The sequence below is a fragment of the Brassica napus genome, chromosome A2 (assembly GCF_020379485.1).
Source record: "Brassica napus cultivar Da-Ae chromosome A2, Da-Ae, whole genome shotgun sequence".
Classification (NCBI taxonomy): Eukaryota; Viridiplantae; Streptophyta; class Magnoliopsida; order Brassicales; family Brassicaceae; genus Brassica; species Brassica napus.
In genome coordinates this window covers 23,032,776-23,047,717 of record NC_063435.1, presented here as the reverse complement: position 1 = coordinate 23,047,717, position 14,942 = coordinate 23,032,776, and the positions used below count along the sequence as shown (strand labels likewise).

The window sequence follows — 14,942 nt, the reverse complement described above, 5'->3', positions numbered from 1 at the left end:
TTGGTGCTATCCTAATCTTTTTTTCTAATCAAAATTGGATATCTCTTTATATAATAAATATTATTTTTTTTAACTTTTTCAATGCAAGACTTGAATTGACATCTTTCATTCTCTTCTCAAACCAAATATCACATTTATCTTGTATCCTTTCCTTCAGCAAATCTTCTTGGCACCTTATCTTGTTACTTCTTCGGCATCTAACATCCTTTAATCACAAGATTAATTTGAGGTGTTTTGTGAATGTTTTTTTCCACAATTACCTCTTCTAAGTGATCTTTGCCATAAACTTCCAATTCTTATTTTGAAGGGCATTTTGAATTTTTGCAGATTTTTCGTCAAGATATGATTCTAATACCAATGAAAATCTCAAAATACAAATATTATAAAAATGATTTTTTTATTGTTTAAAAAGAAAATTAAAACTAAATCTCTCAATGTTTCTCATATTTTCATGTTTTTAATTGTTATTTAAATTTTCATATTTGTATTTATCTCTTAACTTATTATACTTTTTTAATAAGTAAGCTTACTCCACAAATATTGAAATTATCCGCAAGTAAACATTTCATAAAAATATTAACTGTAGACTGGTTCGCTTTAATAATTTTCATTTCGTTTGTAGTTTTGTCTAATGTGTCCGTTTGTGATTAATGAATACAGTTCTCTCGATGGGGATGCTTGTCCCCATTGACCTCTCTTATATCTACACAGAGTTTTTTTTTTTTTTTTTTTTTTTTTTTTGCTAAGAATGTTAATTTCATTAAAGATAAAAGGTTTTTCTACAAAGAGATGAACCTAAACAAGAGATACCCTGGCAAAAAAGAAAGTGAAAAAACAGGGTATCAATCAACTAAGCATAGAATAACTCCAAGAACAGACTCATGGAGAGATTAGAAAAATAGATAATGGATCATAACTTCATATGAGCCAAAGTGCCATAAGGGAGCTGAATTTTCTTCGCTTCCTTGCTGTATAGATTGAATCAATGATGTGTCTATTAATTCCTTTGAAAGCCACCAATGGAGGGAGCAGGGTCTGGTTGTGAAGCATATTATTTCTCTGTTGCCAGATGGTGTAAGTTAGGGCTTGAACCACCATCATACGCAGCACTGATGGCGTCAAGGAAGTGGACGACGAAGCCCACTGGATGAGGTGCGACCAGTTTGAGAATGGTGGTACCGGGTCTCTGATCCTACGATTAATTTCAGTCCATAAGACCCCAGCATAAGGGCAAGAGAGCATCAAGTGGTCCCTGGTTTCCTGTTGTGTCGAGCAGATGCAGCAGTCAGTTTGGATCTGTAAACCCCAAGAAGCAAGGCGGCATCTTGTAGGTAACCTGTTCAGATTTGTAACCCATAAATGGAAAGCATGCTTAGGTGTAGCTCCACTGAACCATATGTGTTTTGCAGTGGCCTGGGTTGGAGCTCTAGGTCTCAGCACTTCCCATGTCCTTGAGGAAGAGAAAACCGGGTGTGATTGTCCCTCTGTTGACCAACTAAAGATGTCGGGACCTCTGTCTAGCGATGGTGTAGGAAAGGTAGTGAGAAAGGAGTGAAGCGCAACTTCCGTATCTGATCTTGGATGCGGCAGCCTCCATCCTTGCTCATTATAAGCATCAGCCACGGATGCATCTATATGAATCCTTAGGTTGCGGGTGCCAGTCCTACCGAAGACTTTGATTAGAGGCCCCATGGGGGTCCAGTTATCGTACCAGAAACTTGTATTGCATCCGTTGTGGACATCACTGGTGAGAAATCTTGATATCAAGTCTCTAAGCCGAAGTATGCATCGCCAATTCCAGGACATAAACGGTGATTCCGATTGTGACCAGAAGCTATAGGAGGTAGGGCAGTTGTGGTGACGATGCCAAGCAACCCAGAGGGAGCCCCTACCTGAAAATAAGAGCCACGCAAGACGCAATAACAAAGTAATATTCCAAAGTTTAAAGTTTCTGAGGCCAATGCCTCCTTCATCCTTGGGCAGACACACTGTGCTCCATGATACTTTGACGTTTGCTCGCCTATCTGTTGCGCCAGACCAGAGGAATCGCGAGCAAAGCGATTCTATTTTTTTGATACATCCCCGCGGAAGAAGAAAAGTAGATATCCAAAAATTGACAGTTCCTGTAATGACGGTTTTGATCAATAGGCAGCGACCAGCAAAGGATAGAGTTTTAGTGGCCCAAAGATTGAATCTGCTGTTGAGCTTGTCGATCAGAGGAGAATATTCAGAGATTTTTAGCTTTCTATGCATCAACGGGAGGCCTAGGTATCGAATCGGGAGAGAGCCAATCTTGAAACCATAGGCAGAAAGCGCAGTGGTTTCTTCTTGGCTAACTCCTGCATAGAACAATTCAGTCTTATCTCTGTTCATTTGAAGACCCGACCAGCCAGCGAAATCATCAAGTGTCTCGTTAATCCCATGAAGAGAGGAGCTACCGCCATCAAAAAATACCATAACGTCGTCTGCAAACATGAGGTGGGTGATTCCCAGCTCCTCTGTGTTAGGGTGATAGCGGATGTAGCCTGAGTTGAACCTTGAACGAAGAAGACCAGAGAAAACTTCCATGGCAAGCACAAATAGATAGGGTGAGAGGGGATCGCCTTGTCGAAGCCCTTGAGTACTCCTGAAGTAACCACCAGTGTGTCCGTTGACTGAGATAGAGAATGAAGCTGTGGTTATACAAGAAGATATCCATCCTATAAATGTTTCAGGCACGTTTATAGCGCGCAGAGATGCTATGACAAAGTCCCATCTCAAAGTGTCGAAAGCTTTCCGTAGGTCAACTTTCAACATCCCGCTAGGCTCCACATTATTAGAGTTGTAGCCATGCACTATTTCGGTTGCAAGAAGAACATTTTCAGTAAGTAATCGACCAGGCAGAAAAGCAGTCTGAGAGTGTCCTATCGCCAAGTTTAGAATTCCTTTCAAGCGATCTGCCAAAAGCTTAGAGATCACTTTGTAGATAGTATTCAAACATGATATGGGCCTGAAGTCAGTGGTCTTTGAAGCATTAGGAATCTTTGGGATAAGGACGAGGTTAGTAGCATTCAGCTGTTTAAGGAGGCACCCTGAGTTAAAGAATTCAGCAACAGCCGAAGTTACCTCTCCACCCACAACAGACCAACAACTCATGAAGAACTCTGGAGAGTATCCATCGGGACCACTCGCCTTATTGCGAGGAAGAGAGAAGAACGCCTCACGGATATCATCAGCAGTGATTGGAGCGGTGAGTAGAGCCTGCTGAGCTGTCGAACAAGAGAAGTCCACGAGGGTGGAAATATCATCCTGGATAAACATAGGAGGATCAACCGAGTTTCCCAAAAGGTTCGAGAAGTAATTGACACAAAGGTTCTGGATATCCTCCTGAGATTCATGGCGCACGCCGTCCTCATCAATAAGATAGTGTATGTGATTGAAAGCTTGCCTTGCGTTTGCCATACGGTGGAAAAAAGGGGTGTTTCTATCTCCCACAGTTAACCAATTAACCCTTGAGCGCTGATAGAAAAAAGATTCCTCGGCTGTAGAGAGCGTTACCCATTTTTGTTGCAAGTTCAACTCCATCTCTGCATTTTCCGTGGAAGGGTCATTTAGGGTGCGAATCTGAGCAACAGCAAGGTCCTCAGATGCCTCTTTTACTCTCTTCTCAATATCAGAATAATTTTGCTTGCTGAAATCCCTTATGGCCTTCTTGAGAGTCTTGAGTTTTCTAACGACACGGAACATAGCAGTACCTCTTATGCTGAAGGAGAACCAATGATGAGCAACCAAGGGTAGAAAATTTTCATTCTCGAGCAGATAGTTGAAGAACCGGAATGGCTTTTTCTGCTTAGGAGCACCCGAGTGCAGATACAAAGACATTGAGGCATGATCTGAGAAAGCTGGCTCGCCAAACACTGCCAGAGATAAGGGAAATAAGAGCAGCCAATCATCATTCACTAGGACTCTGTCGAGTTTCTTAGCAATAGGTTCCAGTCGTCTTTTGTTCCACCAAGTATTGGAAGATCCTCTGAAAGTAATATCCGCTAAAGCACACTGGGTTAGAGATTCAGCAAATAAACGAGTAGGGAGATCAACATTTGGACCAGTAGCTGCTGAGTTTTCTGAGGGTCTGAGAACCTGATTAAAGTCACCAAGAACGGCCCAAGGCTTACCCATAACACGATGATCAGTAGCTAGGGATGTGAGTTCAGACCAGAGAAGCCTCCGTTCCATATCATCTGTCGATGCGTAGACGAAACAAATAATCACGGGGGAGGTAGAAGCCGGAAAGGAGACCTCGCAGGAGATCATCTGAAGGGACTTGGATATGACAACAACCTTTACACTAGGATGCCATGTAAGCCAAATCTTTCCTAAATCCGAAAATGCGTAGTTACTATCAAACAACCAGCCAGGAAGAACCGCATTCATAAACTTTTTCTGTTTTCCAGACTGTACATGAGTTTCGAGTAAACTCCCAAAAAGATAATCCTTATTCCGAATCCAATTCTTAAATCCGCTACGATGCGATAATTTATTAAAACCTCGCACGTTCCAACAAAAAATGGTTCCTGTACACATAAAAAGATTTAAATGTGTTTGGGGCCACTGCCCCGACCACCCCTGGATCTGCGTTTCGTCCTTACCGGAATATATTGCCCTTCTTCCATATCAGAATCAGAAGATGGGACATCAGAAGAATCAGATTCAACTTCAGAGAAAGAAGAACCACCGTTTGCTTTACTGGACTCAGCATACTCCTTAGGTGGTTGCTTTGACTTAGTGGTTATTCCCGGGTCAGACGATCCTTTAAGCTCAATCTGCTGATCAATGGACTTTCCTTTCCAATCAGAGGGGATTTGAGATTGAGCCACTGGCTTGCCGTGGAGGTCAGATTCCTTGTTTTTAGCGTTCTCACGAACAGGAACATAACGCTTTTTACTCTGCTCTTTCTTATGGTGATGACCTTTTGATCTGGGGCAGGAGTCTGAAGGGTGAGCCGTGGAGTTACAGCCTTTGCAAGATTTAGGAGCAGAAGGGCAGCGCTTGATCGTGTGGCCTATTTCTCTACAATGTGAGCAAACCGGAGGCATCCAGGGGCTTGAGACCCCCACCCGAACAATATCACCTGAATCAAACTGAACGTTTACAGCTTCCGGAAGAGGCTGTCTCGGATCAATGATAGTCAAGACTTTCGCGACCTCAAGGTTTGTCTTGTTTGCGGTTGTTGGATGTAGGTATTTTGGGTGGCCAACCAGGCCAGCGATACGTTCAAGACCATCCTCGTTGAAGAACTGCAGAGGAACATTTCTGAGTTCAAGCCAAATGGGAGCAGAAGTGAGAGCCGGCTTCTCAGGTAAATTCCCCGGTTCCCAGTGAGCAACAAACATTGTTTGTCCCTCTATCTGCCAAAGCCGTTGGTAGATAACACGGTTGCGGGTCGCCACGTTTGGAATACGGAACAGGAAAGCGTTGCCTTCGAGTTTCGAAACCGTGATATCACGGTACTGCTTACTCCAGATGCCGTTAACAATGCTATGAATTAAGCTTTGAGCCGGAGGATCGGAATAAAACTGACCAATGATAAAGCACTCCCAAGATTTCTTATTCTTTTCGATGACCGAATTTGGAATTTTTATGCAGATTTCCCCTGAAGGGAGCGTAAATGGAGTGCCTTTCTTCTCCAGCTCCTTCCCTTTTCCTCTGCCTTTGAATAGCCCCACCCATTCATTCGCTGGTTTAGCTTGGGTGTTAGAAAGGTTATTTTCTGTGGCTTTGTCGGAGGAGCTAGGTACTATAGGTTCCTGGGCTTGGGTGTCTGGTTGGACCGCAGCAACCGCTTGCGCAAGACTGATAGTTGGCGTCACAGGGTTGACAGCAACGGTGGACTTTGTTGTTGGCGCCTCAGAGTTGACGGCAACAGTGTGATTTGCAGTTGGCGTCTCAGGGATGACGGCAACAGTAGATTCTGAAATTGGCGTCTCAAAAGTGACGGCAACAGTGGACTTCGCACAAGGTGACGTAATACCGATGGTTTCCGAAGGAGGAAGATCAATTTCAACATCACCAATTTGAACTGTAGCTGGGGTTTCCAGGTGCAGATCTGAAGAGGGTAGAGTGACCGAGCCAGCGATAACAGCGTCTTCAAGGTCACAAACAATCAGTGAAGAGTTAACAGGAGACCTGGAGGCGTCCTGCTCATTGACACCATAAGATCTGGAGGAGGATGAAGATGGCGGAGAAGAGGAGGCTTTTCTTGAGGTAGCTGGCTTGGGCTTCTTCTTCTTCGTCATGATGAACGGCAGAGCCGAAGGGGGAATTGGTGCCGGATTCCGCCGTCGCGACAGACGCCGGAGGTGGGCTGCGAATGAACTCACGGCTGAAGCTGTAACGGTCACAAAATCTACACAGAGTTTGAGACAATTATTAATAATATACCCGCAGAAAAATATTTAATGCTAATATGAATACTATCTTTACTAGTTCACTCATGGACTAATGATTCTGTTTTGTTAAAGGTAGATTTAAATAGAACCAAGTTAAAATCACACGAATGGTTGACGCAAAAAGAATGAATTGTAGACCAAAGAACTAAGAACTTTGTTCTTTATCTTTTCTTTTCTTTAGAATAAATAAAACTTTGATGTGAAATAACATCAAATTACCCATCTTAAAAGAAATATAAGCAAAATGTACATTCTTTGCTTTTGTGATTTTGTAAACAAATAAAGTTACTTTATATTGTTAGGTCCATTTGGTTAAAGAGGAATATCCTCATAAAGAGGTTGTTGCAATTGCAATGAATGTTTTACACAGTGGAAGCCATAAATGGTGAGATTTAAGGAGCTATAGTGATTATTCAACTACCCCATTCCCTCTCCATATAACATTCCTATATACTATTATTTTTTAAATAGCTAGTACAATTTTAATTTGGTTATTGAATTTTCTAGAAAAAGAGCGATTGGGCTATTGGTAGCTTTTGTTCATTTTTGAAGGCTATTTAAGGTGAGAAGGGTAGAGCTGGACATTTTGTAGTCAAGAAAAAAAAATCTTTGATGAAGCCCAATTCTCAATTGTTTTATGACACAGGATTGCCAATTTATTCAATCAAGATACATGTGTTTTAAAATCAACCAAGAGATTTTCAAAAGGGTCTTATTTACATGAAACATAAGGTTTTGAATCATGTCTTTAGTTCTTCATTCTAAGTAAAATCATGAGATAATAATAACCTACCAGAAACAGAACATTGACCCATCTTGTATCCTTTTAGTGACATGAATGAACTAAAAAGTCCTATGTTTTATTTTTCATGGTACAGTTTTGTCCTATTCCTCAAATCACATTAACATGCCAATCATCTTGCCATTAAATAAACAACTATATTCCAATGGTAACCTATTTCTCAAGCTTTCTCTTCGATGTCGAACTACTGTGAATTCAATCAAACTATAATCCCATAAACATCAAGTAACCACTGTCACACTTTATTGACCATTAACCTAAAGACAGAACTACAGAGACCAAGCAGAAACAAATTGTATTTCGACTAGCAAATGACACAACAAGAGCCTTTCTAGCCATGTTCTTATTACTGTTCAGAGTACCTAACAACAAATGGTCGTGGGTAGAAGAAACTCGATAAACGCAGACTGGCTTGTATCTAAGGGGCATAGAGAGGCTCAGGCATGTTTTCTCTTTGAATCCTAGCAAAGCATATAAATGAACTGTAAGATAGACTCAACTGAATATAATTGTAAAAGACCAAAAGTTAAAACAAAAAGCTTACCAGTTGTCTGGTGCCCATTTGCATCCATCAGATTCAACTACATGTAAGCTATAGGCATGTCTTGACTTGGCTGATAGATTCTCGAAACTGCATCCCATAGAGAACATGAACTCTTCCTCAGAGCTCAGCCAAGTCTAAACAAAACGGGCAAGTTACTTCATATTGGAAGATGAAAAGTTTACCTTTGATGGATTAGATCACCATGAATAGCAATCAATGAGCCTGCTTTCATCTCAATAGGCACAAAATCTTTCTGGTCGTAACAAGGCGATGGCCTATCAAACGTTACACCATTTTCACCACGAATAAACCTTCTAACCAAACCGTCTGAAACAAAGAGACAGTTAAGCTAAGCCAAACTATGTAGATCACAAAGGAGAAGACAAGAAGTAGAGGTTCAAAAAACACACTCTTGTGAGATCCAGGTATGGCCCAAAGACAACCGTTAACAGTTGTGGAATCTTCTAAAGCCATCCAGAGACCAGTACAGCTCGGTGGATCCGTGTAGACAAAGGAGTTATCTTGGTGCGGAACAACTTCTCCTCCAATGCCAGGTTGCTAGTAAAATCATTGCCATAATGTTATAGGTTTGGATAGTTTAAACGTAACTACAAGAGAATAACTCCAAAGTTATTCATATAAAGTTATGATCTGCCTTGTCAAATGTTGAAACATTTGCATATTATAATGAGAATCGCAGTTCCTAGCGTTGAAGTTTGCAGCTACAAAAGAAGTGAATAAGAAGAGTGTTACCTTGAAAATGTACATAGCCTGCATGACGACTGGTCTTCTGTAACCTAAGGATGATACCAAACTTGAAACCTTGGACGAGTATGTGAACTCCTTGTACAACGGGTCAAGCTCGTGCAGTGCTGCACCAGCACAACATTAGTTATCACTTACAAAATGTTTTTTTTTTAATTTCCACTGAACACTAAAATTTTGTAGTAAACATGTTGAAAAAAGATACCATGGCCAACTTTGTTTATAGAAAGCTCTTTCGGTTGCTTTAATTCCCCATCGTCGCCAAAAGCTTTTTCTGAGATTCAGAACACAACAAGTGTTCAGAGTAGGAAAGCAGATAATAGCGATGTTATATCAAAAGCAGTAGACAGTATCACAAGAAAAGAGACGATTGCAGTTTCCAAAGAAGTGCCATTACTTTCATGAAAGTTTAATATTCACATTCATTCATTCATTCAAGTGTTTAGAACAAGAAAATGGTGTTTTTCAGATTCTGTAAACTTATGTATCTAAAATTCATACAACATATATTTCTTCACAAATATAAAAAACATAACATTCCCAAGAACACCATAAGAAAGGAAAAACCCAAGGGATGGTTCTGATTATATGAAACAAAGAAAATGAAAGGAAAGCTTGAAGGAGTAGAGAGGAAACAAACCTTCAAAGAAGAAGGAGATTTTTTCAGCGCTCTCAAAGAAGTAATTATCGGTAGTCTTCTTCTGCAGAATAAACATAATAATATCAGATTTAAGTAAAAGGGTTTCAGCAAATTAATCATACAAAAACATATGATAAAACTGAATCAAAAAAGAAAGAAAGAAAGAAAGAGAACCTGGTTTTTAGTGGAGAAAACAGAAGAGACGGAGCAATCAGATTGAGTCAGCAACTCATTCATCCTCTTCCTCAAGGCTCCAATCTCATCCTCACTTGCGAATGATTCGATTACCAGATACCCTTTATTACAAAATCAATTCACTTCTTCTTAAGCCCATCATCAAAACCAAACAAAAACAAGAAGATAGAGTTAAGAGTAAGACAAACCTTGAGAGTTGTAGAACTCGAGCTGATCTGGTGTTAGACTTCCTGCGATTCCCATGATTTGGTAAAGATTTCTCCGGGGATTTTGTATGAGAACTATTATTTTCTTTTCTTCTAATAAATCAAAATACTAAAAGCAGATCCTCTTCCTCTTTTGACGACTTTAATTACCCCAAACACAGAACAGAAGAGAACAAAGTTTTGTTTGCCTCGAACTCCAATAACTCTTGAGATCTTTCCCCCACGCGCTACCTTCCGTGGCCGAACCTTTGTGTTGGCGTTATATTAGCACGCAACTTCCACGTGGACACTTATCTTTCTGTTTCAGACTTTCAGGGGATTTTCTCAACGCGCTAAATTGACGCGTGAATTTTTTTTTTTTCGGCTTATCCGGGCTTCCAAATTATTGATTGGTATTATATGGGCTTGTTGTGTTCAGAAGCCTTAAGGTCTTGAAAAAGATTCTTAGCCCAATCAACAGCCTATTAAATTTTTTTGGTTTGTAGAGGATTAATGACTACGCAAATACTTCAACACCGTCTAGACCGATCATTTTGCTTACAACCGATTTGCTGCCTATGAACCACAAAAACCGATTTTTATCTCATTGATATCCCCTATATATTAAAGGAGAAACATTTTTAAGCTCCACAAGGCTTCTCAGAGCCTCTAATTAAAAAACTTAGGTGTTACTAGAGAAAATACATTTTTCGTTACATTGGACCTTCCTTACCATTATTACACATTCGATAACATTACTAATTAAAAACGCTGAAGCAATAACTAACGTGCATCCTCGAATATTACAATCCTTATTTAAATATTAAATAATAATTAGTAATAACTGCCTAACCAAGTCAACTTTAGAAAATAATATAACGGTTTCAAGTTTACAATTGTTATCGTGCATGCTTTGTTACACCAATACGTGTTTGTATGGTATATGTTCTTAGTATTTCTGTGTCTTGATCAAAAAAGTTTATCGATTTCAACCTTAAACATAGTTAGCGTACAATCTATAAGATATGTGATATGTGATTTACAGTTATAAGTAATTGTCGTTGTCATATAGTCATTTTTCGTTTTTTAAAGTCATTATTTTATGTTATAGTTTATACAATCGGGCTTTAGTAATAAATATAAAAAGCCTTCTTAGACTACGGATGCTTTATTTATTTTTTTCCTTTTTAAACGCAAGTTTCCCTCCGTGTGACAAGCATGGATCTCAATAAGACTTATTGTCCACGTTTTGCATTAATGGCATATATTTTACTTGGAGTATTGTCCAAGTTAACGCATTCAATTTTCCATTATTACATGGCATTAAATGGGTAAATAATATGGTAGATACATCTAATACAATGCGGTAAGATCAATATACAAAATACATTATTTCCTTAATAATAGAGATGATTAATTTACATATGGCGTTTGACTTAATTTATATATGGAAATTTAGATCGCCTTAATATCTATAGGTTTTACTATAAAAGAGGTGACCCGTTCTTTGCTTTTCTCTCATCACTCCTCTTCATCTCGAAAACCCTAATACTCCTAGCACCTTTCAGTCTTCTCTAATGGCCGGCTTTAACCCAGTTGCTGATCTGAAACCCTTCAAATCAATGTGGAAGATCAGGGTAAAGATCATACGCCTTTGGAAACAGTTTACTGCTGCTGGTGGTTTAACCATAGAGATGGTTCTTATTGATGCTAACGTGAGTTTTTATTAAAATTTATTTAATCGTTTCTGTGAGTTCTGTTATTTCCATATTTATTTTGTACTTATTCTGCATGTCGTGTATATTTATACAGGGTGATAAGATTCATGCTACTGTGAAGAAAGAATTGGTTAACCAGTTCGATCCCTTTCTGGCTGAAGGGAAAACAAAGATGATGGTCAACTTCTCACTAAATCACTCATGTGGTTCCTACCGAACAACAAATCATCCTTACAAGATCAGTTTCCTTGCCACTACCCGAGTCAAAATCTGTGAGGATTTGCCAAGAGCTATTAATGGGTTTCAACCTGTTAATTACCGTGAGATTCTTGATGGTACACTCAACTCGGACCATTTGGTTGGTAAGTAATTATTTAAAAACAGAATTGTTCTAGCTATTATTGTAAGACTATAATATAAATTCCCGTTCTGCAGATGTCATAGGCCAGGTAGTGGAAGTTAGCCATGTTGATGTGTTGTCGGTTAATGGAAAAGATACCCAGAAGATTACTTTGGAACTACGTGATCTTGAGTAAGACAATTATTCTAAACATGATCCCTTTCCTATATTGCTAAGTACACACCAATTTTGAGTTTATATGATTTCGTTTTGACTAATTTTGCCATTTCAACTATTACATTTGTAATTTTTCGTAGGGATGTTCGTCTCCCACTTGTGTTGTGGGGAAACTTTGCTTCTGATGTCAGTAATGCGATGCAGACCCATCGTGATGAAGCACTAATTTGTGTGTTGAGATTTGGGAAGATAAAAGTTTGGAAAGGTCTGTATATTTAATGTCGTTTGTTTTGTATACTGCTATGTATATGTAAATGGTCTATCTTATTTACTAATTTCTCTACATCTTTGTGCAGATGATCGTAGCATTTCAAATGCGTATAATGTTTCAGATGTCAGTTTGAATCCATACATGACTGAGGTTGAAGAGTTTAAATCTAAGTAAGTTATAAAGGGAGCATGAATATATTATAGTGATAATCCAGACCATGTCTTTTAATAAATTTTTGTATTATTTTTGCTAGGTTACCAAAAGATGAACTTTGTTTGGCTATCGTGGAGTCCAAGCCAGTAGGCCAGGTTGTTGGTGTTTCGGACAAGGATGATTTTTTTGTTCACACCCCCAGGAAGACCATTGCTGAGTTGTCCGAATCTAGACAGGTATATACATATATATTTAAAACCAGATTTTGTTTTCTTTTGTTATGAAAAAAATGGTCATCTTACTATAGTATTGGATGTTTGTCATGATAGGTGGAGAAGTGTATTGTTATGTGCACAATTGCAGCTATTGATGCTGATATGGGCTGGTACTATTTGAGTTGCAAAGTGTGTTCAAAGAAGGTTGTGCAAGTGCCTAACGACACTCTTGACGATGGAGAAGATGAAAACGAATTGATGTTCAGTTACTATTGCAACAAATGCAAATGTTACAACCCTAAACTTCTCCCAAGGTCGTACATCTATTTATTCCTTTTGTAGATTTTTTCTTTTCCTTATATTTACTCCTGCATTTTTTTATATGTAGGTACAAGTTGCATTTGGTTATGCTTGACAATACTGGAAATTCAAAGTTTCTCTTATTTGACAACCTTGCTCTTCAGTTGGTTCATCAACCTTGCATTGAGCTTACTGGACCTATTACTGATGAGGTTTTTAATGTCGAGCTTAATCCATTTTTCTATTTACATCCATTAATTGTCTGATTTTTACAGTATATTTTTGACTGTAACATTTTGTAGATTCATGGTCCAGATGTTATACCTCTCGAACTTCAAAACTTAGTCGGTAAGACATACCTCTTTAAGATTCAAATTGAAAGAGAAAATTATGTCTACAAGCATGAAACCTACAAAGTGTTGAAGATTGTCACCAACCTTGAAATGATTTCTGAATTTAATCTGCCGGCGTCCCCCAAGGTATTTCAACGGACCATGAATCTTATAATGTTGTCACTATTGTCTTATCTAATGATTAAATTGTGTTTCATTATATATATTTTTTTGTTTCTTTAGGTACCAAGGCTTTGTTTAGGTTCATCAACCTCTGCCCTTTCAGAAGCACCCGAGGTATGTGGGACCTGTATCTTACATACCGTGTATTCAGTTTGGCATTTATCAGTTAGATAACCGCGGTTAATTTTTAAGCAGGGATCGCTCATGTTATCTGCTGGTTCATCAGAGGAAGTTAATCCGTCTGAGCTAACTCCAGCTAAAAGGACAGTTGCAACAATTGTCAACTTGGAGGAAGATTTTGATCGGAATTCGGTTACTAAAACTGCATGCACTGTTCGAGTTAAGAAGGAGAAGAGTGAGAAAAGTGGTTAGGAGTAATAACGTGGAAAAGTGTTAAGAGGCCTTCAGTTTTTTTTATATGTTTTGGTGTTTTTCCTTTTTATGATTTTTTCTATACTTAATGCGGTTTTTTTTCCAGCTTTTGTTTACAGCATATGGTTGTTACAATTATTATTAATAGAAGGCCTCAGTTTTATGATTTTTTTCGTTCATTAACTCTGATTTCACTTTTAACATTTCCGGATATTTCGTTATTTGTCCATCTCGCGACAAGTTTACTATATTTTCGTAAACAACTATTCGTGTTGTTGAAGTTTGAACTAACCTGATTTTAAGTTGCATAAGGAAGGACAATAATTATTTTGTCCATCATTGCCTTTCCGCCAAAGAATAACTCCCTGCGATAAGTATATTTAAATGGAGTTGTTACATAGGACACACATGAAACACATACAAAAATGAATAGAAATAAATTGAGAATTTTATTAACATCAGGTGTTTTTGATGTGGATGTGGACTGGAAACCTGAAACACCACATCATGAATCATATAAACAATGATAATTATCTCTATTCGGAATTAATTGAAAGTTTATATATATAAAATCACATTTATAGAAATATCAATGCAATGTCTATTATGTAATGTTAAATTAATGTCAACCTCTATGGTGCAAGAAAGATAAAAGTTTATTTCCATATTATATATATGAATTAGATCCAATAATATCTCACACAAAAGGAATGATAATATACTAAATTATTTTTTTATTAAGAAAATTATTTCCTTCCTGCAAACCATTGTGATACTACGCTCAATTGTCTATGTGCAGAGAACGGTAGCAGTTTTCAGAGATGAATCGAAACAAACACAAAGCTGGAAAAGAGAATGTTACAGACAATCGTCCACCTAAAAGAAGGAAACTAGGTTTTGTAATTTGTCTCATATGTATAAAGATTTTTTTTTCATAGCAGTATATGCAGGTGATTTTATGAGAAATCTTTGTTGGCGTGATTTTGCAGACACAAGATCTTCAACTAACTTAGTTGACATGGTTCAACCAGAGGAAAAAAGAGCTATGTTGGGTGAGATTACAAATCAGGCATCCAATGAACTAAGAGATGCAAGAACAAAAAGGTTTAACATCTTGCGGCAGAAGAGGAAATTTAGTGAAACAAATCCAACTCCTACAAAACCTAAACAGTTGAATATAGAACCATCTTTTCAACTCTCAGCTGCATCAGAAAGTTCTGAAAATCACTCTATTATTGAAACTCACAGTAAGTGCATAAAATCATGAAATATTAAGTTGGAATTTGTTGTGATTCACGTTTGTGAAATTTTTTATATGTGTA

General features: G+C 38.3%; 2 protein-coding genes across 2 annotated transcripts; both read right to left on the bottom strand.

Moving 5' to 3' along the window:
- Window positions 1–918: 918 nt before the first annotated feature.
- On the bottom strand, window positions 919–6,275 carry LOC125584897. Its single transcript, XM_048753269.1, has 2 exons — window positions 4,629–6,275; window positions 919–4,434 (listed from the first exon to the last, which is right to left on the bottom strand). The coding sequence occupies exons 1-2, from the start codon at window positions 6,273–6,275 to the stop codon at window positions 919–921; spliced, it is 5,163 nt and encodes a 1,720-aa protein (XP_048609226.1).
- Window positions 6,276–7,424: 1,149 nt separating this feature from the next.
- On the bottom strand, window positions 7,425–9,823 carry LOC106388861 (phytanoyl-CoA dioxygenase). The gene is made up of 9 exons (XM_013829036.3): window positions 9,563–9,823; window positions 9,354–9,475; window positions 9,180–9,240; window positions 8,745–8,813; window positions 8,528–8,646; window positions 8,185–8,332; window positions 7,957–8,101; window positions 7,775–7,861; window positions 7,425–7,691 (listed from the first exon to the last, which is right to left on the bottom strand). Exons 1-9 carry the CDS (start codon window positions 9,615–9,617, stop codon window positions 7,649–7,651), a joined length of 849 nt encoding a protein of 282 aa, XP_013684490.2. The 5' UTR covers window positions 9,618–9,823; the 3' UTR covers window positions 7,425–7,648.
- Between the last annotated feature and the right edge of the window lie 5,119 nt (window positions 9,824–14,942).

Coding starts and splice junctions, on each gene's coding strand:
- LOC125584897 (XM_048753269.1), bottom strand. CDS start 6,275: ATGACGAAGAAGAAGAAGCCCAAGCCAGCTACCTCAAGAAAAGCCTCC. Junction 4,435..4,628: donor AAGAAGGGCAATATATTCCG/GTAAGGACGAAA, acceptor ACTCATGTACAG/TCTGGAAAACAGAAAAAGTT.
- LOC106388861 (XM_013829036.3), bottom strand. CDS start 9,617: ATGGGAATCGCAGGAAGTCTAACACCAGATCAGCTCGAGTTCTACAAC. Junction 9,476..9,562: donor CGAGTTCTACAACTCTCAAG/GTTTGTCTTACT, acceptor TTTGTAATAAAG/GGTATCTGGTAATCGAATCA. Junction 8,102..8,184: donor CATACCTGGATCTCACAAGA/GTGTGTTTTTTG, acceptor TCTTTGTTTCAG/ACGGTTTGGTTAGAAGGTTT.